At 44.7% G+C, this 25,356-nt stretch overlaps 1 protein-coding gene across 2 annotated transcripts in view; it reads right to left on the bottom strand.

Annotated features, from left to right (window-relative positions):
• The window catches only part of PDE6B (phosphodiesterase 6B), a 653,633-nt gene that overhangs the window by 283,266 nt on the left and 345,011 nt on the right, over nt 1–25,356 (bottom strand). For both annotated transcript variants that reach the window (XM_069626382.1, XM_069626383.1), the window contains one exon: nt 22,321–22,467. In XM_069626382.1, coding sequence (XP_069482483.1) covers nt 22,321–22,467 — 147 coding nt within the window. The remainder of the gene's footprint in view (nt 1–22,320; nt 22,468–25,356) is intronic.

Below are 25,356 nucleotides of genomic sequence, written 5' to 3'. Positions count from 1 at the left end.
TGGTGCGCTCATATTTTGCGATTGTGTTAAATTCTACTGCGCCCCATAGTTTGCCATTTTACTGAATCCTGTTGCCCTTTGAAGTTTACCAATGTATTGAATCTTGCCATGCTCCAAAACCTGCTATTGCGTTCAACCCTGCTACTCTGTGAGGTTTGCCATGGCTGCGCACTGAAGTTTCACTTCTATATTGTGTCTGGCTGTTAAATCCTGCTACCTCTGAATTTTGCCACTTTGTTAAACCCAGCTACACTCAGAAGTCTGGCACTATTCCAAACCTGCTGCCTGTTGCATGCTGCTCCTGGAATGATTTAAATAACTTCACTACCAAATTTAGCCACACGAGAAACATAACGAACCAGGTTGTGCTGATGTTGAATCTAACCACACCTGAACTGCGCAAAATCTAACCAGACTAGAACTGTAATGATTAGGATACTCCTCCCATGAAAACAGTCAGACTAGAATTGGATGGAATCAGCAAAGTAGACAACACTGCGAGGCGCAATACAACAACTTAACCCCACACCAGGAAAACAACCATCCCAGGAGGGCTTCTCCCCTTGGAATATACCAAAGATCAAGTCCTGGAGGGCACCCTCCCCTGCAACAAATCACAACCCAAACTCACGTCCCAAGGAACCCCATAGCACTGTGCAACTCACCACTCACTATATCCATACAAAACACAAATACAACCATGAGGCAAGACCACGAAAAAAGATAAACCACCAGAGCAAGACAGACTTCACTGGGCTGCAACACACTGACCTAACCTAAGACCAAGAAAGCAACTAAACCAGGAGGGCACCCACTCCTAAAATACATTACATCACTACACATCACAAACCCAAACTCTAACTAAAATGCAGATGCAACTCAACAATCACATCAAGGAAGACAGCACTGTGTGTCATAGCACACTGATTTAACCCCAAATCAGGAAAGAAACCAACCCACGAGGGCCAAGCCCCTGGAATATATCACAAATACGCGTCAAACCCGAATCACAGTACAACCACCATAGCGAGGGAGACGCCAGTGGGTGCCGGAGCACACCAATTTCACCCACAATCAGGAAAGGAACCAACCCAGGAAGGCACCCACCCCTGGAATATATCACAAATACTCCTCAAACCAGAATCACAATACAACAACCATAGCAAGGCAGACACCGGTGGGCGTCAGAGCACAGCGATCCAGCTGGAGACCAGGAAAGGAACAGACCCAGGAGGGCAGCCGCCCCTGGAACATAACGCAATATACTGCAATCTAACGTGAATTCCAAAACAAAGACTACAACTCACAGCGAGGCAAACACCACTCTGTACTGCAGCAGTCTATCCTACCACTAAGCCCCTGAAAGAAAGTTACCCGGGAGGGCACCTGCCCCTCGCATATACCACAAACCCTAGACCAAGACACCTAGAGCACAAAGATGCCACAATATAAGAAGGACAAATAAACAAGAATGGAAAATAGAAATAGGAAGTAAACTGCAACCCAATGGAATTGAAAACACCTACCAGGATTCGCAACACCGCAAAATCCCCACCAACTGTAACTAAACGAACTAAGGCAAGAACAAAAACACAGTACATCTCCCACATCCTCTCTGCCTACAACCACAACTCAACAGAAAAAAAACAACCCACAAACAACCCACAAGTAAGTACCCAAACAAACCTAGACCAGAACAGACCACTTAACCGCAGGTGCCCAGTTATTTGGTCGACTACAAACTGGTCGACTGCAATTTGGTCGACGTCATTTGGTCGAAAACCAAATGGTCGAATTTTTTTTTTTTATATATATATATGTGTTTTGTGGGTTTTCGTGTTAAAAAAAAAAAGAAAGAAAAAAAAGGGGGTTGGGGGGACCCCCCCAAAAAAAAAAAAAAAAGGGGTAAAAAAAAAAAAATTCGACCATTTGGTTTTCGACCAAATTGATTCGACCAGTTGTCCAGTCGACCAATTGATTTCGACCAAATGACTGGCAACCGTGCGGTTAAGGCACACAGAACCCAGCAACTCCAAAGACATCTTTGGAAAGACCCCAACAAAAATCAGAGACAAACTAGAATCCCTAACTTTCCACACCATGTGAACAAAGACTAGAAAAAGACCACATGTAAAATGAACAGCCCACTACAACTAGCCAGACCAAGGAATCTGATTCCTCAATTTAATGAAACTCTTCAATGAAGAAACATAGGCCCCAACCATACGATCAGCAAATAACAGCCTAATCTGAGACAGAGGTGAAAAACTGACAAAACACCTCCTCACCTGAGACACGGGAGAGGAGGAGCAACAATAATAAAGAAAAAGCACACTCTCTATACTTCAGCCTACTCAACATAAGATCCATGGGCAAACATAACACTAAAATGGATGGCCTCCTAAGCAAGTGTGGCACTGATGCGCTCTTCTTCACAGAAACATGACTATCAGACAACTACAAAACAATCGCCCATGAAGCCATACCAGATAGCTTCAAACTGATACATCCCAACAGAGAAAACAGACGAGGAGGTGCAATTTCAATAGCACACAAAGACCACATCTGTGCCATCCCCCCACCCAACACTGTGAATCACTCCTTACTAACAACAAAATCAACTACCGAGCCAACCAACTGTTCCTCCTGATCTACAGACCACCTTCCTACAACTCCAACTTTGCAACAACGCTCACTGACGCAATTGCCAACCTCTCCACATATCATGATAACTAATTGTTTTGGGGGTCTTCAACATCTGGTTTGAAAGAGAAACCAAAGACACAGCAAACTCCCTCAGCACTCTACTGAAAGCCCCCCACTTCAAAAAGTAAACTGGCCTACCCACTGCGCTGGACAGACCTTGGATGCAATTTTCTGCAGAGGGGGGACTATCGGCCAGCGCCCCACTTGTACCGATCATATAGAGTGATCACCACTTGATCCCATTCACAGTCAAAACCCTGAATCAGATATTGCCCGGAAATGCAATACTATATGCTACTAACAAAAGAAATTGGGAGCGTCTTGACTTGAAAACCCTAACAGAACTAATGGAATCAACCAAATCAAACATTTCTGAGCTAAATAGTATAAATCCAGACTCAGCGGAAGAAACATTGACACCTGTATCATAGAGGCCCTAGACCAATTAGTACCTGCAAAACTCTCAGAGCCACAGCCAAATAAATGGTAGCGAGATGGTTCACAGAAGAACTGAGGGAACCCAAAAATACAAACCGCAAACTGGAAAAAGAGTGGAGAAACTATTGCAACCAATCGGACAAAATAAATAGTGACAACACCTCAGAATGTACAAAGCAGCATTCCTAAAAGCAAAAAAGCATACTGCAGCACAGGAATCCAATAGGCAACACACTCACAAAAAGAACTCATCAAAATCATCAAGAAAATCAAAAACCCAACATCATGCATCATACCATCACAATCCCTATGTGACAACATCATAAACTACCTAAGAACAACAATAGAAACAAGTCATCAGACCATCGACGGAAGCTGCACAACAACAAACATAAATCTGGAACCTCCAATAACCAGCCCCCCACCAACCGCACAACACTCGACAGATTCAAATCCTTAAATGAAGAAACCTTCAACAAACTAATAAAAGACACCAACTACGCCGGATCCCCTTTGACGCATGCCCACCAACCATCTTCAAAGAAATCCTCAACCCAGAACACCAGCATTATTCTTCCGGCTACTGATGAACCTCTAAACACGGGAACAGTTCCTAAAAATTTCCAATCAGCATACATCAAGCCGTTACTAAAAAATGAAGCAAGCGATGTGCAAGACTCCTCCAACTACAGACCAATATCAAACCTACTGTTGGCATGAGAATCACAGGCTTTTTCACATAACAAAATCTATTCAGTTTCAGTACATGCTAGATAGAGATACACAGACAGGGTCAGAAGCATCAGACAGGGTGTTAAGCTGTGCTGCAATTAGTTAGAACTAGGAGACGAAGCTCTTACACAGAGCACAAGCATGACTTAATCCAGTATTGCAGCTGCGAGGGGCAACGACAAAGGAAGTGCAGGAATTGGTAAAAACCAGGAAGATTAAGTAAGGCCCAGGCATCGAACCATATGAAATATAACTATTGAAGTTCCTGTTCATGATCTCAGCTACCAACACCCACAAAGCTCACTGTTTGGTAGGAACAATGTAATATACAGGGATGTGCCCAAGATGAAGTCACTCATAAAAAAGAACCACACTGCCCCTTGTAGAAATATATGCGCTTGAGACGGAAGCAAAAGTACCTAAAGGTACACGCATCTTTGTCGAAGACCACAGTGCGATAAGCAGCCAAGTTTGCAAAACCCAAAGAATATATCAGTTAAAGCATAACACACAGGGAATCCCTGACATCTGCCAAATCACAGCTGACCACATATACCCATACAATGTATTCTCCAAACCCCCCCTTATTGAATAAACATACTAGAGGTGCACATGATCTCAGAGCCACAGAATTAGACACACACCCCAAGGGTCATGCATATGAAGCATGAGAAAGGGTTATATGTTTCCAACGAGAACTTGCAATATTAATTGTCCACTACACAAGGGTCAGAATGGTATGTTTGTGCCAACCATCATGCTCCAGTGAGAAAGGATGTGAAGTGTTCTTTTTTGTTGCCACACTTTTCGCACCTCACATTTCTATTGTCTAATCATCGGGGAAGCAACACTTCCCAGGTCATCTAAGAAGCTTCAGCCACACAGCAGTCGAATGATATGTGTGAAATTGTATTCTGTCAAGGGACCAATAAAAGCTGTGTCAAATTTGATGAGCTCATTTACAACTCATTACGATGTAATCGCTATTAGAACTGTCACAAGGGGTAGCATAGGCCAACAGGGCTAGGAATGGTATAGAATCACCCATGGACCAACCAAAGCAGAACACACACAATTATGATTTTGCCATGTACTTTGAAAACACTGTCCACATTGACCATAAAAACAGCCATTTTGAGCTGACTTGTTGAACATTTTTGATTTTTGTCCACAGCTGCGGTTGCATGTAAAAAATCTTTTATTTTCTTGCATCTGGGCTCATTTGGATTATTTGTGGATGTTTTGAACTTTGGGCCTTGCCTACATTCTGGTGACCCTGACGTGATTCTAGGAGTTTTCCAGAGGCCAGGAGTTCATCTTCCTGGGTTGGCGGCACATGTCTGCAGAAAGCAGAAAAAGTGTGCAGATCACGAGGAGGCCAATAAGCACTGGGATTATCCAGAGGCTTGCCTGATCGCTGGAGATTATGGTGCCACCCCCAGCTGTGCAGGGCTTATTGAGGGGAAAGACAACATTGGAGGACCTCAGAAGAACATAGAGAGCGCAGTGCACCGGAGGCGAGAAAACCAGATAGACAGTGAGTATTGGTATGAGAGTGGAGTGTAAGAGGAGTGTAAGTGGAGTGTAAGAGGAGCTGACCATGTGGTATGAATTGGTGGTTTTAAGTATTTCGTTTGGTAGACATAGAAGAGGTCTCTGTAAGGAAGAGCGGGGATGTCCCAGTAGTTGTATTAGTGAATATTAAAGTGTAACATCTCTCAAAGAGGAGGGAGACCGACACTGTGCAAGTCCCGCACTAGCAACTGCTGTATCCCTTGGTTCCTGTGGTAAGGGAACAAGAGAAAGGACATATAAAAAATTGTGTGCATTAGTGTTTATTATTTGAATGATGTTGTATAAAGTGTAAATAGCAAAGAGCATATTTGATCAGAGGTGAGTGGATAAGTGTGATAGGGGAGAGTAAATGTTGAGCCTGGGGATGACAAACATATTGGGAAAAGGGAATTGTATGGGAATTTCTTTATTGTTGTCGGGAGACACGCAGTAAATTGAGATTTTGGTTTTGTGTGGTAACCTCAGGAGATTGGGGGTTTTGGCGTCTAACATCTTGGTTATTGTAGTAGCTAGTTGTTGACTACTATGTCATTGTGATATTATTTGTTGTTTAAGATGTGCACACCAGTTGAACATCTGTGCAAATAACTCCTAACATATAGGGATAAAGTTCTTAAGTACAATGCTGAGTGATGTACGAAACCTGAGGACGTTCTCACAATTATTTCCCTCGGATCCTATGCACAGAGGGCCAGGGAATCGCTGTTGGATCCTGACCCTGGGGGCGGAGGAGAGCGTGAGGACCACCTGGTTGGAGGATTTGTGGAAAGGGGAAGTGAAATGTCCTCGGGTGTGACACAGTATTTCCCCTTTCCATTCCGTGATGAATCCCTGATTCCAGAAACCTTGGTGGGATATTGTCACCCCATTCCCTTTGGTCAGAATAACATCAGGAGAAAAGGTAAACCCTGAAGACCTAGAAAGAAGGGGGTAAGGAGTGGGGTACCCTTGGCTGAGATATAGTATCCCCCAATTTGTGTTAGTGACCAACCCTTCCCCCATCATCATGGACTGTTAGACGCCAGCTCTCCTCAGTTTGCCTCATTCAACCTACTACAGTACTGAGATGAGGAAGAGAAGAATGAAAGTAATGAACACCACACACTTTCACCACTATAGTAATGGGATGAGGAAGACCTACACAGCACTACCAGGGTCAGGCATATCCCTTTAGTGATAGTCAGGTAACACTAATGAACAACCCACACCTGCAACCTGTTAAGGGGCTACAAGTACACAAAAAGGGAGAAAACAGCAGAGGAGAGAGTTAGGTTCTACGCAGAAGCGATAGTGTAATCCGATGCCAGAGAAGGAAACATGCTGCCCAGATCAATGGAAGGGAGGGCGTGCCGAGACTGAGGATAGTGTGAGGCTGAGTTTTGAGACTGACAATGAAGTTCAGAGTCCCTTGCATAACAATGGTGCAACGGGAAGCTATGCTGGCAGAGGCGTTCCCAAAAAGGTCAGAAAGGACTGCTCGTTGCCTCTGGAGGTAACCTGTACCACTGAGTGGCTGGGGGCAGAGCAGATCCCTTGTGAGCAGAGGACCGAGCAGCATTGTGCAGAGGACCTGGCACTGTCGCCGAAGCAGGAGCATAAGCCAGTGAGTGCCAGCTGGGAAAAGGACACCAAGCTCTGAGACCACTGTGCAGAACTATATTGAACTTGGGGAAGGTAACCCAGAGACCATTGTTGTTGAACTATACTGAATTTAAGGAAAGATAACTCAATACCCTTTTTCTTGAAACTGTTTAATTGTGTTAATCTTGGGGAAGGTAACCCAGAGATCATCTGGAGCTGGAAGAAACAGAAGACTTTATTTTTTAACACTGTTACTTTGATTGCTGGTGTCCCTACACATTGTATAGATAGGTTGTGAGAGCAAGCATAGGTTTTGGACACAGACAGATTCCTAAATTGAACTATTTGACACAAACTTTCCTTAGTATTATTTAGGTAGGGGAATCCCACCTTAACATAGGGCAAGTTAGGCCTTTTCCATCCTGACATTTAAGTTAATAAAATAGATTGTTTGAATGTTTAATCTGTTGTCTGTGTACTTCTTCAGGGTGCCTTCACAAGTGGTGTCATGCCTTCACAAATGGTGTCAGCAGTGGGATTCAGCCCAACAAGTTGAGGGACTACTATCTTGTTGATAATTGTTAAGAATCAATGTATAGTATTACAATAATATTACAATTAGACTTCAGCATCCAAGGATGACACCCACCTCTTACTCTTCAGCCTCTACTGTGTCCCGTAGATTGTGAGGTTTTACCTAGAAACCCCTCCTCAGCCCTGCTCTAAAATAGCCTGAACGTAGTGGGGCCTCCAGGGAAAACCCCTGAAGGGGGAAAAACCCTGTGGAGTGCTGCTAGAGTGGGTGGGCTCTAGGTTGCAGCAGTGCTGATGTGTTCATGGAGGTGGCATATTAACCCTTTGAGAGGAGAATATCTGAATCCAGATGTAAAAACAGGAGTGTGAAAAGAGAGTTATATGGAAGAAGAAACTGAGTATTATCAATTAAACAGTAGGCTTACCCCAGTATCAGGATGAGATCTGCCCGAACTCCTGATATCTAAGGTACAGAACCAGAAATGAGAAGAGGGAGAAGCAAGGCTGAGGAAACTGGAAATACAGGTTCAATGTAAGGAGTCTTACACATACACAAGCCTAATAGGTAGAATGGGTAAGCCTTTATGTGTTAGGCTGAATGTACTCTTGCCGCCAGTCACGTGAGACCGGGAGAAAATAATTTGTTTCCCCCTCTGACTACTGGTGCCTGCTGCCTTCGTGATGCCTGGTGAGTGTCTGTGGGCTAGCCTGAAAAGGATAAATAGTCTTCATTTGTATGGAATGGAAAGTGTGAGCGTTCGGGAAGACGGCGTGAGAACAATCGATCTCTAAGTACCATGCTGCCCGGGCTGCGGGACCGCTCTGAGAGAGAGTGTGTTCACTAAGAAGCCGTGGAAGACATGAGGGAAGACACAATCTGAATGGCTGCATAAACAAAATTAGGAATGTTTTCTAGACAGAGTATATGAAAGCGTTAAGGTAGAGAAAGTAGATTCAATAAGGAGGTAGCAAGCAAAAAAGAATCGTACTCATGGAGCGCGGCAGTTACCAGGCCTCAGCAACACTAGACTGCTGCTGTTCATTCCTCGTACAGCCATGACAAGGGGATCCTTGGCGAGCCAAACTCTGTGCAGTGGCTGCACTGGAGGGAGAGTTGTCACAATAATTCAACAAAGCAGGATAGAGTGTTAGCATTAAAGAGGGCTATTGCCTTACAGTTGCACCTCCAAGGTTGTGTCAAGACTTATAGTATAGCTAGCTCTCAGATTCTCCGTGACACCCTTCCCTTAGCCACCTATCACCTGAAGCACGGAGATAGAATTTGGTTGTCAGTCAGAGAATTCAAGACCTTCAGCCGACTCGGTGCTTTAAGTCCTATAGGAACAGGTCAAAGGAATTCTACCATCTCTTTCCCTTCTTCTCCCAAAGAGGCGAGAAAAGGGGACCTGCAAGTCAAATTTGATACCACTGAGGATCTAGAATTTCTTTCTGGGTCTGACTTTGATGGAGGTTTGAGTGACACATGTCTTCTCCCGGTATAATGGCATCTCTAGTGGAGATATTAGCCCAACTAGCCAAACATCAGATCGAGGCTGAACAAAGACTGCAAACAGTGCTGGAAAAACTCACAGCCGGCCAATAAAAACCCAGCATTCCCCAAGACGTCTTACATCCTTACAAAGAGGGGGATGAACTAGGGAATTCTTTTCTGAACTTAGAAAGTCTAGCACACCAATTCCATTGAGAGGATGAGTTGAAAATCTGTTACTTAGGCCCTCTTTTGAAAGGAGAGTTACAGACATAATACCAACTCTTGAATCTTGTGGGGCCTGCATCTTTCACTGATATTAAAGAAGGGCTGCTACAACGGTGGGTCAAACTGGTAATTTCTATCACCAAAAATGTAGGAATTTAAGATTAGGTCCCTGAGAAATACCAGTTGAACTGGGAGAGAGGGTCAAAACACCTTATCATTATGGGGGTTGGGGCGCATTTGGGTATGCTGTTCCCTGTCCAAACTGAAACCTAGGTGTGTAAATTCAGTGGATCAGTCTTGACACACCAGCAATTGGTGTGTCAAGACATACACAAGACAACACATAACACAGGCTGGTCAACCTCATTTCTGACACCAATTGTCTTGAAGCGCAGTAGGATCATGACCAGACAGACTCAAAAGTAAGTGTAAATTGGGATTTTGTTTTTGAACTTTAGGCTAATTCATCCAATTCCAGTGTCTTTAACGTCTTGCCCCTCCCATTACCACACAAGTAAGGACAACAAAGTAAAACATGACAGAGGTTGCCTTAACTTAAAGAAAAGATCACAACAAAAGAAAAATAGCAAGTCTCCCTGATAATGTCTGAAGAGTCTGGTCTGAGATCAGTCTCTAAACCTAACATCTCTTGGTTTTCCAGTGTTCAGTTTAGTGTCCATTGCTCTTTCAGACTTCCAGGCACTCACAATCCTGGGGCTTAAAGTGTCCCTACACATCGTTAATGGCACTTAAAAATGACACTTCTTTCTGTTGGTTCCATGGTCAGCTTCTCTATCTAGGCTTCTTGGGAGACCCATTTGCCAGGACCTCTACGTTTGACTTAAGTCCTCTACCAGACTGCAGTCATAACAATGATGGTAGCTGTATGCCTACTAAAGAGGGAACATGTTGAACTGTCGGGAGTGCTCAGAGGAACATGAAAAAATACAAAAGACAGGCCTGGTTAGATCTCTTTTAAACATTGTCTTGAGTAAAGAGTCTTGTGGAATGAGCCAAGTTGGTAACATATTCTGGAACATGTCTATATATACACATTTTACAGTTGAATGGTGTTCTGAGCATACATGTGAGGTGATGAAATGGGCCCCCCAAATACATAAATGAGTGTTTTATGAATAAGTCTTTTGCACGCAATAAGACACTCAGAGGCGTACCAGGCAGATGAGATTTATATTGGGTTCCTTTAAGAGCTAAGTATGCAGGTCATGGGGCAGGGGTTCTCTAAACAGGAGTTATTAATACTGGAAAGCTAAGGTTAGTGCACCTTTTAAAATAGGAAAATGGGGCACATTGGAGTCTTCTTAAAAGTTGTACTATATGATTTCACGATGGCCGCTGTATCGTGAGGTTGCACTCTCACGTCCCCCCGGCAAGGCCTAAAAGCAGCAGGCCAACCAGAAGCGCAACATCCAATAACATCTAGCACCCAAGCAAGAGGGATGAGCCCCCCAGGACGAGAGATCTGAGAAAGCAGCCGGCAGCACATTAAAGGCACTCCAAAGTGCTGGCCGAATACAAGGAGGGACGCAGCCCGAAACAGACCGGTCCTCCCTGGACGCTTACCCCGGCGTGAAACCTGGCGCAGGCGGGACTCCCCCCACCCCGGGGCTGCCATCCGAGGGAAAGCAGAAGCGAGAGGTGCGGAGACCGGACCGGAGCCCATCCGTGGGGGAACAGGCAGTAGAAGCGATCCCCTGGTCCCCCACGCACTCTGTGCTCCAGCGCAAGAATCAACAGGAGGAGGAGGTCCAGAGGACCAGACTGGTGGGACAGGGTGGTGGAGAGCAGTGGCTGAAATCGTAGTCATTGGAGCCCCTCTGCTTCAATAATATGGTAAGGAGGCGGAAACTCCCCAGGGGCTCAGCGGGGCATAGCAGATCACCCAGTAAGAGGGACAACTAACTCCTAGGCGAACTCGGGCCGGAGTGGTGAAGAATGTATCTGGCACTGGGGAGGAGACCACGGGGCGAGAGGCAATCCGAGTGAGAGGCCAACAGGATAACCAGGGGGGAGAGAAAGCCCCGGAAGGTGAGGGGGATTTGAGAGCCCACATTTGGAACCACCACTAACGAATTTACATTCCCATAAGGAACCAATCTCCCCATATGGGTAAAATCAAACCAAGGCTTTAAGACTGTGATAAGAGGGGAAAGGAGCAAGCACATAGGAGGCCCCAGGCCAACAACGCAGTAAAGAAGCAGATACCACCTCCCCACTAGCAGGGGCTACATACCAAGGACAGTCAAAGGAGAGGGTAAAAGGGGAAACAACAGCAGAGGATAGCACCCAGACCTAGATCACCAATAACACTGAAGGAAGGAAGCCTAGTAAGGACCCCTCAGGCTCCAGTACAACTGTAAGGGCCCAAGTACGTTATATCACATTAAGAACGATTCTTTAGAGAAAAAATATATATGTGGTTGAAGCTCACGTCTCTCATAGTAGTTAGGAAAAATGCAGGAAGGGCAAAACCAACGGCAGAGTGTAACTGTCTCGCCATGTTAGAAGAACACCCTGTCCCTACGACGGGGTGCCTATCCCTAGGCAGCATGTGGTGCAGCACCTTTCTAATAGGGATAGTATGGGAGAAAAGCTATCCCTCCACTTGCCAAATGTATGGGTGCCCCAACCTGCATTGGTGCTTATTTAGAGAGAATGAATAAGTGTCTCTAAACTAATGAGCAACCAAATTGTAGAACAGCGTAAAAAAACACACAACTCCAGTGTCTCCTAGTGTGACAGAGCAGGGAATTAGATCACTGTCAATCACATCTCAAAAAGCTTGCATGAGTGTATAAATGACTGCTGGATTTTCAGTCCATGTTTAATTCACCCGTAGGCTTTTTACTCAAATCTCATGAGTGGTGAGTTTTGTGAACATCTAAAAAAGCGTGCATCTAGTGTGGTATATTGATGCCTCCTTAGTACAATGTAACTGTAAAAAAGCTCACAACTTGTGAGTAAAAAGTAACTGATGTATTTCTTCTTGGCTATCACCCCTTATTATTGGGGATATCTAAAGGTGGTCATGGGTTCACCCATGGCCAGTGGGGTCGAACGGTTTCGATGGGGTAGAGCAATTCCAACCATCTTCTTCAGGACCGTTTCATCAATGTAGCTGTAAGTCTATCTTCCAGCCATGCTCAGATGCGGGGGCACAGGGTGGGGTGGCTGCTCCATCTCCTGAGGAGCTAGTGATCAGGGGGCCGGACAGGCCGTAGGAAAAGCCTGTATTGTTCTTATGAATCTTGATGCCCGCTATTTTAGATGTTCACAAAACTCACCACTCCACATGAGATTTGAGTAAATAGCCTACGAGTGAATAAAACATGGACTGAAAATCCTGCTGTCATTTATACACTCATGCAATCCTTTTGAGCTGTGATTTAAAGTGATCTAATACCCTGCTCTGTCACACTAGGAGACACTGGAGTTGTGTGTTTTTTTTTCTTTATGCTGTTCTACAATTTGGTTGCTCGTTAGTTTAGATACACTTATTCATTCTCTCTAAATAAGCACCAATGCAGGTTGGGGCACCCATACATTTGGCTAGTGGAGGGATAGCTTTTCTCCCTTACTATCCCTATTAGATAGGCTCTGCACCACACACTGCCTAGGGATGGGCACCCTGTCGTAGGTGCAGGGTGTTCTTCTAACAGGGCGAGACAGTTACACTCTGCCTGTTGGTTTTTCCATTCCTGCATTTTTCCTTACTACTATGAGAGACGTGAGCTTCAACCACGTATATATTTTTTTCTCTAAAGAATCGTTCGTAATGTGAAGTAACATTGTTGACATAAAGATTATGGAATGTAAGATACTCCTATTTCTGAATTACCTGATGTTTCACCAGGGCCCAAGTATGAGCAAGGAAGCCCCCACACTGAGTGGACTAAACCAAAGAGCTGTGCTCCAGACAACAAAGCAGGAAGGAGCGGAAGGGGGTAAAAACCCCCAAATGCCACGGGCGCATGGCACAATTCCACTGAGCAAAAGAAAAGTGCGGAGTGTCCCTCAAGCAGGACTACTAGAACGATGCTGGGGCCAACACCAGGAAGAGGGGGTCCAAAGAGACGTAGGAACCTCTAAAAGGATGAAGAACAAGGGAGAAGACCCCCACACCATGGCTGCCCTAAACTAAGAAGACCTAATGGGATGTTTGAAGGGCATGGAAGATAGAATGGTAAACTCCTTTCAAGACCAGCTAACTAAGATGCAAGAGGATTTACGTAGTTTTCTACAAGAAGTGCACCATGAGATTAACGACCTGGCAGCCACAGTCGACGTGATGGAACAGGGCCTCTCGAACATTGTCGAAGAGGTCAGACAAAATAGTGAACTTCTGGAACAGGTGGACAAAATGACACACAACCTGGAGATACAGGAGGAGGACCTGGAAAAGTAATCCTGAAGATCTAATATCCGAGTGAAGGGCCTTAGCGAAGATACCTTAGAGGGAGATTTGAAAAGCACAATGCATCAATACTTCGGGGAGCTATTGACAGACATGCGTCCGGGGGATATTCTAATGGACCGCATCCAAAAAGGTGGAGCCAGGCCTGCTGCCTCGCAATGTCATGGTTGCATTTACATTGTATTCTGTAAAGGAAAACATATTTAGAGCGGCCAGAACCAGAACAGAGATTAAGGTGAATGGTTCCAGCTGTACCAAGATCAAGCGCAATCCAAATTGCAAAAATGGTGAGAGATGCACCCATTGACGACAGCACTCAAAGCTTAACAAATAGCATATGAATGGACCTTTCCATTTGGGCTCCTCTTCATGTCGGAGGGCTGCCAACAGAGGGTGTGCACGTGCGAAGAGGGGATGTCAGTTCTGAATATGGAAGAAGACCTCATGAAACAAAGCTCTACAACACACCCCGCGGAGAACCCAAATGCCTGGGAATGGTCCAGAATTCATAGAGGGAGAACCAGTAGAGAAATAAGGCAAGATAGGAATACCAGGGCTCCCAGAGCAAGACCGAGCCGCAACCCCGGCCCTCCATCTATGACAGAGACAATGATATAAAGAGACAAGGCTGGGAGGGAAAGAAACCTACCAATAACACACTTGGGAACGGATGGCAAGTAACTGCAACCCTGGGCCGAGCCGGAGGAATATGGCTGACTGTTTTTGGAACCACCAGAAGTGTGTAGTTCACCCCTCGCAGAGGTAGCCCTGGGGTTATACAAGGTCAGATACCCCAGACTAGAAGCTGAGGTGGTTTATTAGACCACAGGTCCTGACCGGGGAAGGGTGGGGGATGGGCAAAAGGGTAGGGCGGAGGGTGTGAGTTGGGGGGACAGAGGAGGGTTTTCAGAGGGAGAGGGTTGGGCAGATGTATGGGAGGGAGGCATATCCACAAACTAGCGGCACTAGACTATATGGCAGCAGGACAAAGAGCTGGAGAAATTATACACGCCAAAACACACAAAGAACGATGGGCGACACTATATTATCTTATAATATTAGCGGGTTGAACTCCCCAGTTAAGCGCAAAAAGGTGGAGGGGCAGGTGAGACGCATGAGTGCAGACATCATAATGCTTCAAGAAACTCATATAAAAGAGCAGATAAATCAATCACACACTTCTATCACTTCACGAAAATCCATCAGACGAACATGCTAGGGAAAACGGCAGGGGTATTAATTGGCCTTAGAGATTCACTTCATGCTGAGGTTCAGCAGACTATGAGAGAGCCTCATGGGCGATTTGTTTTCCTGAAGGTACGGATAGATCACAAACCACTGACCCTAGCCACACTATACTCTCCTAATGTGGGGCAAGAAAGGTTTATCCGGGACACCCTTCAGAAGTTAGAAAAGTTTGCAATAGGGGAGATCGTTTCTAACCTGAACGTAGCTTGGGACCCCGCAATAGACAGAAGCTCAGGCAGATCCCAGAGGGATCAACCAGTTTCCAAGACCATGAGAGAGGTTTTCGATAATCTCACCCTGAGGGATACATAGCGACATAGACTGGGATTGCAAAATGGGTATACTTGCCTTTCACATGTCCTCCAAACATTGTCTAGAATAGATTATGTGTGGATGAGACCAACAATTCTGGGGGAAGTTGAGGATATTCAGGTTGGGGCCATAGCGCTATAAGACCACGCACAATGACGGTAAAAGTGACAAGACAGGGGAAATACAGAGGACTATGGTCTTGGGCATTCCCCCGGGAATTATTAGAGAATAGGGCGGCAGCAGATATAATTAGGGAACAAACAGAGGAGAATTTTCAATACAACAACAACCAGGGGGCCACATAGGAAGGGATCTGGCACGCCTGTAAGGCATTAATGAGAGGGGAAGCTATCACGATCCAGGCTCAGAAACGCAGGCAGAGAAATGCGATGGAGGAGGAACTAGAGGGCCGACTAAAGAAGGCAACGCTAGAGGTGGCGAGAAACAAGACCAAAGCCACCATGAAGCAGCTGAAGGAGAATAGTAGCCAGGTTGAATTGTTAAGGACCCGAAATGCAGAAAAAGTTCTTTTGTCTATACGTCAACGATATAATGCTGGCGCCACTAGCGAGACAAGTGCGGAAGGTGGGAGTAAAGCGTACTATACGAGGCAAAGACAGCAGGACGGCACGATTGAAAAGGACACAGAGACAATTATAAGCTCCTTTGAGACATTTTATGGGAAGTTATACTTCTCAGATTACTGTAATCGTACCTCAGTGAAAGACTACTTCAACAACCTTCACCTGCGCAAAGCCACTCCCTCAGATAACAAACAACTGTAAGAGGATATAACTAAGGAGGAGATGAAGGGTGTAGTAGAAGACCTAGCATGTGATAAAGCTCCGGCACTGGATGGATTCCCAGCAAGCTTCTATCAGAAATATACCCATAAAAGGAGCCCCAGATTAGCAAAACTTTTCAATTCCATAGGGAGGGGGGAATAGTGACACGATCAATGACGGAGGTGAAAATAGTGGTATTCCCTAAACCCAACAAAGGTCTGATGGCATGCAGTTCATACCGCCCCATAGCCGTATTGAACCTGGATGCTAAGATCTCAGGAGGATAGCTCAGGGGCAACGTGCTCGCCTTGGAAGCAAAACGACATGGAGCAACACAGGTTTGATCCCCGGGTCCGCACTTAGAAACCTCTGGGTATTAAGCATGTAATAAATAAACTATCATATCATATCATATCTATACAGAGGTACTAGAGGCTAGACCCGTGCCCCACCTGCTGGATCTGAAAGTTATGGACCAATCAGGCTTTATAAAGGGACGCAACACCTGGGATAACACTAGACAAGTGGCACACCTTATTGAGAAGGTGGGGGTGAGGCGGGTGCAGGCACTACTACTAGCACTTGATGCCAAAAAGGCCTTCGACCAGGATAAGTGGCTATTTTTGAAAGAAGCCTTGTATGCGATGGGGCTGGGACCTAAATTCACATGGAAAGTGGAGGCGAACTATGCAGACCCCTCAATGAGGCTTTCAATTAATTCCCACTTGTCGAATAAGATCTCCATCACACGTGGCACGAGACAGTGATGCCCGCTGTCAACCCTTCTGTACACACTGTACATAGAACTTCTCCTAGCCACAATTAGAATCAACCAAGCGATTTAAGGTCTTAGGTTCGGGGGTGGGACATTAAGTTGGGGATTTCACAGATGACATGTTGCTGACCCTGACGAAAGGTGACACCTCTCACCTGGCCCTGGTTCAGGTGCTGGTTGAAGTGGAAAAGGTTTCAGGGCAAAAGATTAATCAATCTAAGTCGAGCTCCTATTGCTGGGACCCCCGAGTGCCTGTAACCGGGAGACCACATTGGCATGGCCATTCAATGTAGCAAAGGGCACCATCATGTACCTGGCCATAAAACTGACACCACTAATCTCTGAATTTTACAAAGTAAATTACCCAGCACTCCAAACTAAAATAAAGGCGGCCCTCAAGGTATGGACCCCCTTACGAATCTCCTGGCTAAGGAGAATAGCTCCGATCAAAATGGTCATACTGCCAAGACCATTATATCCCTTTCAAGTGCTCCCCATTGCAATACCAAAGACATTCTTCGAATCGCTCGATAGAATTATATTGCAATTCATATGGCAAAATAAAAAACTAGACTGGCTATGGAAACCATGATGGCCCCCAAACAGCTAGGTGGATTAGGACTACTGAAATTCACAAAATACTACGAGGCAGCCCAATTTAGGGTAATAAGGGAATGGCTCTCGGAATACATAACCATTGCAATACCAAAGACATTCTTCGAATCGCTCGATAGAATTATATTGCAATTCATATGGCAAAATAAAAAACTAGACTGGCTATGGAAACCATGATGGCCCCCAAACAGCTAGGTGGATTAGGACTACTGAAATTCACAAAATACTACGAGGCAGCCCAATTTAGGGTAATAAGGGAATGGCTCTCGGAATACATAACCAGGCAATGGGTGAGGATGGATCGTGCAGGATCAACCCCCCAATGTCAGCCATAGCCAGATACTATCCCAACGTGTAATGTTTGAGATTGTCTCCTATTGAAAGGGCACCTTTCATCGCTGCCTTCTCCCGTCACCCCGCTCCGTTAACCCACAATTCGCCCCCTGGATGAAACAGGGACATTTCATAGATCGAGGGCAAAGGTATGTATGAAAGAAGGAGACATGATTGGGTATGGAGGGTGTGATGACATTCAAGGAGTGTAAGGCTAACCTGGACCTTACGGAAAGAGACAGGCTGGAATATTATCAAATACGCCACTGGCGGATGCAGCCCAATATCAAAACGGCGATGGGGGGAAATCTCACACCATTTGTGAAATTCATAACGACACACTAAGGGGACAAAAAACTTATCTCACACATGTACTCAATCCTGACAGGGGAGGGACAAAATCCTATCTGGCCATACATGAATAGATGGGAGAAGAGACTGGGGGAGGCAATACATAGACCACATTGGGAACACCTTTGGGCCAACATTTCTAAACTAACAAGATCTACACAGACCAGAGAAATCTGGTACAAAGTAATGTTCCAATGGCACTATACACCGGAAAGGCTAAATAGTATATACCCAGATACAACCCAAGAATGTCAGAACGCGTGTACTGGGAAAGTAGACTGGAGACATGTGTGGTGGTAGTGCCTGGCACTAGAGCCCTTTTGGGGAGAGGTGACCAACTAGATACAACAGATAATCAAAGGTCCTCAAAGGTATTCCCCCAAAAAATGGTTATGTGGGATAATAGATCCTGAATTGCAAATCCCTACGAAATCCCCGGTTACCAGTCAATTGGTCGAAAACATTTGGTCGACAGGACAATTGGTTGACACCATTTGGTCGAATGCCAAATGGTCGAATTTTTTTTTTTTTTTTACCCCTTTTTTTTCTTTTTTTTTTCTTTCCCCACACGAAAACCCACAAAAAATATATATAAATTAAAAAAAAAAAATTCGACCATTTGGCATTCGACCAAATGGTGTCGACCAAATTGCAGTCGACCAAATTGCAGTCGACCAATTGACAGGACACCGAAATCCCCATGGACAGTCTTCATGCTACTACTGATAGCGGCTAGGCTTGTGATTGCTAGGAAATGGAAACACCGCCCCTCCTATCCCCCCAACAAATATTGATTGGCTCCATAAAATATGGAACATTGTACCATGGAATGAACAACATACGGAATCCAAGGAGAAAGGGACAAATTCAAGAACCATTGGGGCTAGATACTGGACTTCTTTAAAGGGGACTATATGCAACAATGGTGCCCCCAGAACTTAATTTTGAGCATTACGCAGTAAATGGGAAACTCAGATGCACTATTCTTTGTTTACCCAACAATACATATTCTGGGTCTTTATATGGAGGTAGGGACAGAGGTGTTGGCGAGGGGGGATTGCGGCGGGTGTGATGTTTGTATATTTGTCTTGAAAACCAACAAAAACAAGTTAAAAAAAAGTTGTACTATATATCGAAGATCAGTGAATTAACCTCCAATACAGACTCGAAGGATGATGTTACTCTCCCTGAGGAAGTTTGCCTGATAAGTTAGTGAGTTAGACCTGTCAGTTGAAGATCCCTGATGATCCTTTCAGGTTCCCTATCACCAATACATGTAGCAATAACAGTTAATCAGCTCTTAAATCCATATTGAACTAGATGACTTTTTCAAGAAATGGTCATGAAATTTCACGGCCCATGGTGTATTTACACCCACAGGATACCTCAACCTGCAGAATTGGATGGGCCATTTTACAGCCTATTCGACAAAAGCTAGAGATTTACCCTTGAGAGCCTGGACCAATCTAGTTCACTATCAAGCTGGAAATGGAAAATTGACATTGAAAGGCCACAAAATGATTGCAGAAGAGAACACAGAGAAGGGATTTTGTGACGTGGTTTGTCTGAGTATGAGTAGATTGGATTGAATATGAAGAGGGATTGTTTTCTCTCATCCCACTTCTCTGTTGCTGGGTGTTTTAAAAGACATAAGGAATGAGTGAACCAAAGACACTTTGCCTGCCCAAGTAAACAGTGGAATAATAAGATTTAGGTGTGATCTGCCACTCATATGGAGTCACAGTCGCGAGGCAATCAAAAGTAACTTCTTGCAGAAACTGGCAGTCAAAAGAAAAGTAGCGAAATTGTTATTATGTAGGACTTAAATTGAAGAATTTAGGTAGCATTATAGACTGGAGGCAGTCTCCCCTTTCATATATGCTCAGCCATACAGTAAGTTGCAAATGTATTTCTGTTGTTTGAACTTCAGACGAAGCAAACCATCACAAGATGGTTAGGTTAGTGTAACACATAGTGTATGCTGAAGCAGTCTAGGGTTCTCCAGTAATTCCCTTCAGATAGGTGCTGCACGCATCGGATCTAAAGAAAATTGCCCTCCCAACTAGGAAAGGGTTAGTTTTTCCCATGGGTTGCAGTGTCCGAACTGCTAGATCTGCCAGATGGAGGAAGCTGGAGGGCGAAGTCTGCAGCATAAAAGCGGGGGAGTTGAGTGTGGGGAGGGCAGCAGGGGGGCATAGCGGAGGGAGAGGGAAACGAAAGGGACCGGGAACGTGCCGTGAACAAAAGGCTGACATTGTGGGTACAGCCTTTTATGCTTTTTGTTCATGGCCCTTGGACCCCGATTTTCTAGAAGCCATGGGCTGAGGCTCAAACACTTTTTGTTATATTTATTATTTGCTCATTCACAACATATTATTGTGATTTGTCTTCATGAAAATCCACCTTCGCCTAGCAGTGGCCTGTTGTGGAACAGTGCAGTCGCTTACCACGCATACGAGACGAGGGGACCAGGAAGTGCCAGCTAACAGTGTTAGAGATAAGGAGGGAGACCGGGTGAGATACGTGTGTTTGTGGGGGCATGGGGAATGTGGGATTTGGGAGGAAGAAAGGGAAGGGAAAGGGGAGCAGGCATTGAGACCGGAGGTTGGGGTTGTCCAGCCCAGAACACAAAGAAGGGGTAGGGGGGCTCAGGGGTAGAGAGCTAATCGTGTTGGTGGGGGTGCGGCCTGCATTCAGAGAGGACTGGGAACAGGCAGTGCAGAGAAATGATGCTTCCCTGTAGCTCTGGGAAACTCGTGCTAAGGTGAAAAGGGCATGCTGGGAAATATCAAAGAACATTTTTTGTAGGGACACATTTGATAATAAAGAACAGATTTTGAGGCATCTCCTGTAATCACAAGCGACACCTTAGTAGAGCAAATTGCATATTGTTCTGTTGGTGGAGAGGCTACATTTTCCATAGTGATCCCTCATGACTAGTGCCACCATTTGACAATAAATGGCTCCATGGTTGGATCAACCTCTTTAGAGATTAGTGGAACTGGTTGGCCACCCAGTAAAAATCCTACTGGGGCTGATTTAGACTTTCATCATTTAACGTTTACTAAAATTGACAAATTTGGTTGGGTGTTGGCAAGAGCTCAAGGGAGAAAGTGAGAGTCAATAGTGAGAAATTGAAAAGGAGAGAGAGGCTGGATGAGAGCGAATAAGAGGAGGTATAAAACGGGGGAATAAACTAAAGTTGATCAGTAAGTAAAACTGTCCGGGGAGATAAAGCAGTGGGGAAAGAGTGCCAGCATAGAAGCCAAGAAGAAACAACTTGTCTGCTGACAAAACCGTGGTTTTGTCAGCAGACAAGAAGGTACGTTTTCTATAAAGTTTACAAGAGATTGCCTGTGTGATAACTTGATGAGCAAGAGAGAGCCTGAGGGGCAGACAGACAGACTGAGACATCGATGGAAGAGAGAGGCGAGAACATGGATATTGGGGAAGAGAATTAAAGGGGAGAGAGTGTGTCCAAAAGAAATTGTCAAGATAGATAGATCCATTTAGAGACAAAAGAAGGCGGGAGGAAAAGTGTGGATGAAGACAGTGGCAGAACTCTGAGTGACTTTGGTGTTTTCAAGAATAGAGCTCTGGCTAAGTGGTGGGTATCATCAAGAAGGGAACGTGCAGTGAGCACCTTATTAGGCGAACATTACAGAAGATCTTTCAATGTTATCAAGAGTAGAGAGTTCACTTTTTTACTGTGTTTCACTGAGAGGTCTGCACCATTTTGATTCTGCAGGTGCATTTGCCCAGTTTTGGCTTCTTAAATTTGGCACATTTGAATTTAGAACTCGTGGGTCTTAATACCTTCACAAAGTTGCTTGGCTTGTCTGCTTGTGGCAATTGTCTGAAATGTTTTACATTAAAACCTACTCTGCTAAAACATCATTGTACTTAGAAATGCCAACATCACTACACACTAACAGTACCATTTCTATGAATTGCTTTAGTATTTAAATGGAAGTTCAAAGAACATGACGCTTTCACGCGGCATTGTGAACCCATTTAAACTCTCACATTCTTTGCAAGAACACTTAAGATTAGCTGATTTAAGCTTCTAACTGAGAAAATGGCGGCCGACAATGCAATAATTTGAAAAAGGCTCCTCCCTAATCTGTGATCATCAGTAACAGTAAAGTAGTAATAAAAACAAAGTAAAGACCAATTCACTTACTTCCGGTGGAATCTGGAATTTCTTTACCACTCCAAGCTCATAGTACATTTGAATTCCACATTTTACAAGTTCTAGTTCAGTGCAGTCAAAGTCTGAGAACCGGAATTCATAAATTTCAAATTTCGTGGGTCCAGGTAGTTCTTTTTTCTGGAACAAAAAACAAGTTACATTGCATTTAATTAAAGTGTCAGAAAGGCAGCTTCCTATATTATAACAATTTGTTATACTGTACAGTTAAAAGGGAGAATTTGAGGTTCGTCATAAGTCTTTTGCTTAAGCTCCTGTGATGTACTAGAAGGAAGCTGTAAATAAAGGCTGCTCTTCTTTATCCAGAGGGATGTTCTCTGCCTTATCAATTAATCTGTGCTCAGGCGCTTCCTCAGGGTGAACCAAAGGCTAAGCTTGCTCTCTGTACAGGATGTAAGTTTGCCTAATGCCGCCCATGCAAATCACTGGACATGTCACTGGGGCACACTGTAATGCAGCCCATAAATAATATGGAAGTGTCGATTCGCAGGACAAAGGATAAATGAGATATATTCGTCACAGTTTATAAGGATGAAGAGGAACACGAGAAGCAACCTTTCTAACATGTTACTTGCACGCTATGTAATGTTACGTTTGCTGTCACCTCTGTCCGTGTGATCATATTCTATCCCCAAAAAGTTTAGTCTTTTTGAACTTTGTTTCCTTTTTGCTTTTTCAAAGTGAACTACACCCTTAGCTGCCTCTTGGCATTTTGAATACGGCTAAAAGTATTTCAACCCGCGTACTCTGTGCTGGAATTAACATTAAAGCATCTGAGCAGTCTTGTTTTTTAGCACTCTGAGTTAAGTTCCATGACTCTCAATTTGCTCACACGTGTTTGGGGAAGGGAAAATGGGAAATGGGGATTTACCGCCCCACTCACCTTGGAATCGGGCGGTAAATCCGCCATCCACCATGGTGTAAACAGAGTTTACACCATGGTGGTAAAGTTGGTGCACTTAGCACCAAGGTTGTAATGAGCCCCATGGCGCTAAGGGACCATGGTGCTAATTACGCCACCGTAATTTACGGTGGCGTAATTAGCGCCTTCCCCACTCCCATTATGCCGTATGGGGCAAAAATGGGAATGGGGAAGGGTAAAATGGGAAATGGGGATTTACCGCCCCACTCACCTTGGAATGGGGCGGTAAATCCGCCATCCACCATGATGTAAACGTAGTTTACACCATGGTGGTAAGGGTACGACCCAGGCGGTAACTTACCGCCTGTGTCATAATGAGGCCCAAGTCAGTACGAGTGTTGGAGGTAGCCATGGCGCTATTAGCGCCATGGCTGCCTCCAAAACCTTACAGACTCCGCCCTGGTGAATGGAGCTATTACCGGCCCATTCCAAGGTTGGCGGGACCGGTAATTCCCCATTCACCAGGGCCCTTCCCCATTCCAATTTGAGCCCCCATAGGGCTCAATGGGAATGGGGAAGGCACTAATAACGGTACCGCAAATTGCAGTACCGTTATTAGCTCTAAAGTCCCTTTGCGGGTCCCGTCCTTAATGCCTGGTAAAACCAGGCGTTAAGAGAGGACCCACAAAGGGAACTGGTAGTGGGGCGGTAAGGGATTACCGGCACCGGTGCCCTTACCGGTGCCGGTAATCCCTTACCACCCACCTCGTAATGAGGCCCAGTGCTGTAAGTGGTGCTTTCTATTCGGCATTACTCGCTTTACAGACCTTGAATTATGAGACTAGGAGAATAGTACATTCATCTCTCTCATTATTACAGGTGGTCATCGACACAACAGTCCAGAATGCGGCAGTTTCTGTTCCCCCTGCATATATGCTGTGAAAAATAGAAGGTAATTCACAGCAGATTTACTTTTATATATAAAGTATACATGGATTCTGTAGTTAAGCAAATTTACATGGATTGTTCCGGCAAGAGTTTAGAATGAATGAAAAATACTTCCAAACCACAAAGGTCTTTTGATGCCTTCATAGATGTAATCTACTAAACATCCTTTGGCTTGTGAATATTTGCCGTAGACAGTAATATAAAGTTTTTAAGTGATGCCATTCAATATTAGCATGTGTTTTTATTTCTGTTGTGTAGAGTTATCTCAGTTCAACAACTGTCTGCCCTGAAGAAAATGAGACTGGTTTTCCATTTAGTCCAGTTAGTCGTCGAAATGGTAATGTGGCATCATGTTCAGTGTTAAAGGGGAGTGTTATTGACACTGTATCCCATATGAATGAAAATGTGCTAAGCAAAATTAGGGTAGGTTTGTCACCTTACTGGTAGGCTTCCGACAGGCATTAAGCACGCTGCTTACATAACATACCACATCAACACTACACATTTTGACATGATAGGCCTTAAATAAACTAGGTCAGCACCATGCACTTTAATTATTTCTTCACACTCGAATGCCATTTTATATTTTTGGATAATTAAGGTAAGCATGATGCAATTCAGTTGGGAATAATGAGATGTTCATTGCTTTCATGCTTATGATGAATTACACTCTAAGCATTTGACATGCATGTAAAGATCGACACTTGAATTGTGGGGTTTGATTGTTTTGTGTATGAATGTATTCTACTGACTATATATTGGCCCTCATTCCGACTCAGGCGTTAAGGGGTTTACGGCGCCGTAAACGGTGCCGACCCTTAACGCCTGATTACAAGGTTCCCTTTGCGGGATGGCTTTTAACGGCTGCTTTTTGCAGCCTTTAAAATCCATGCCGCAAAGGGACCTTGGCGATAATTACGGCACCGTAATTTACGGTGCCGTATCGCCTTTCCCCATTCCCATTATGCCCTATGGGGCAAAAATGGGAATGGGGAAGGGTAAAATGGGAAATGGGGATTTACCGCCCCACTCACCTTGGAATGGGGCGGTAAATCCGCCAACCACCATGGCGTAAACATGGTTTACGCCATGGTGGTAAGGGTACGACCCAGGCGGTAACTTACCGCCTGGGTCGTAATGAGGCCCATTGTTTGTATTTGGCATTGACTTGCTGTACACATTTTTTTTTAAATATGTAT

Source organism: Ambystoma mexicanum, chromosome 6p, assembly GCF_040938575.1.
Source record: "Ambystoma mexicanum isolate Mex_15411 chromosome 6p, UKY_AmexF1_1, whole genome shotgun sequence".
In the NCBI taxonomy this organism is placed as follows: Eukaryota; Metazoa; Chordata; class Amphibia; order Caudata; family Ambystomatidae; genus Ambystoma; species Ambystoma mexicanum.
This window is presented reverse-complemented; position numbering and strand designations above follow the sequence as displayed.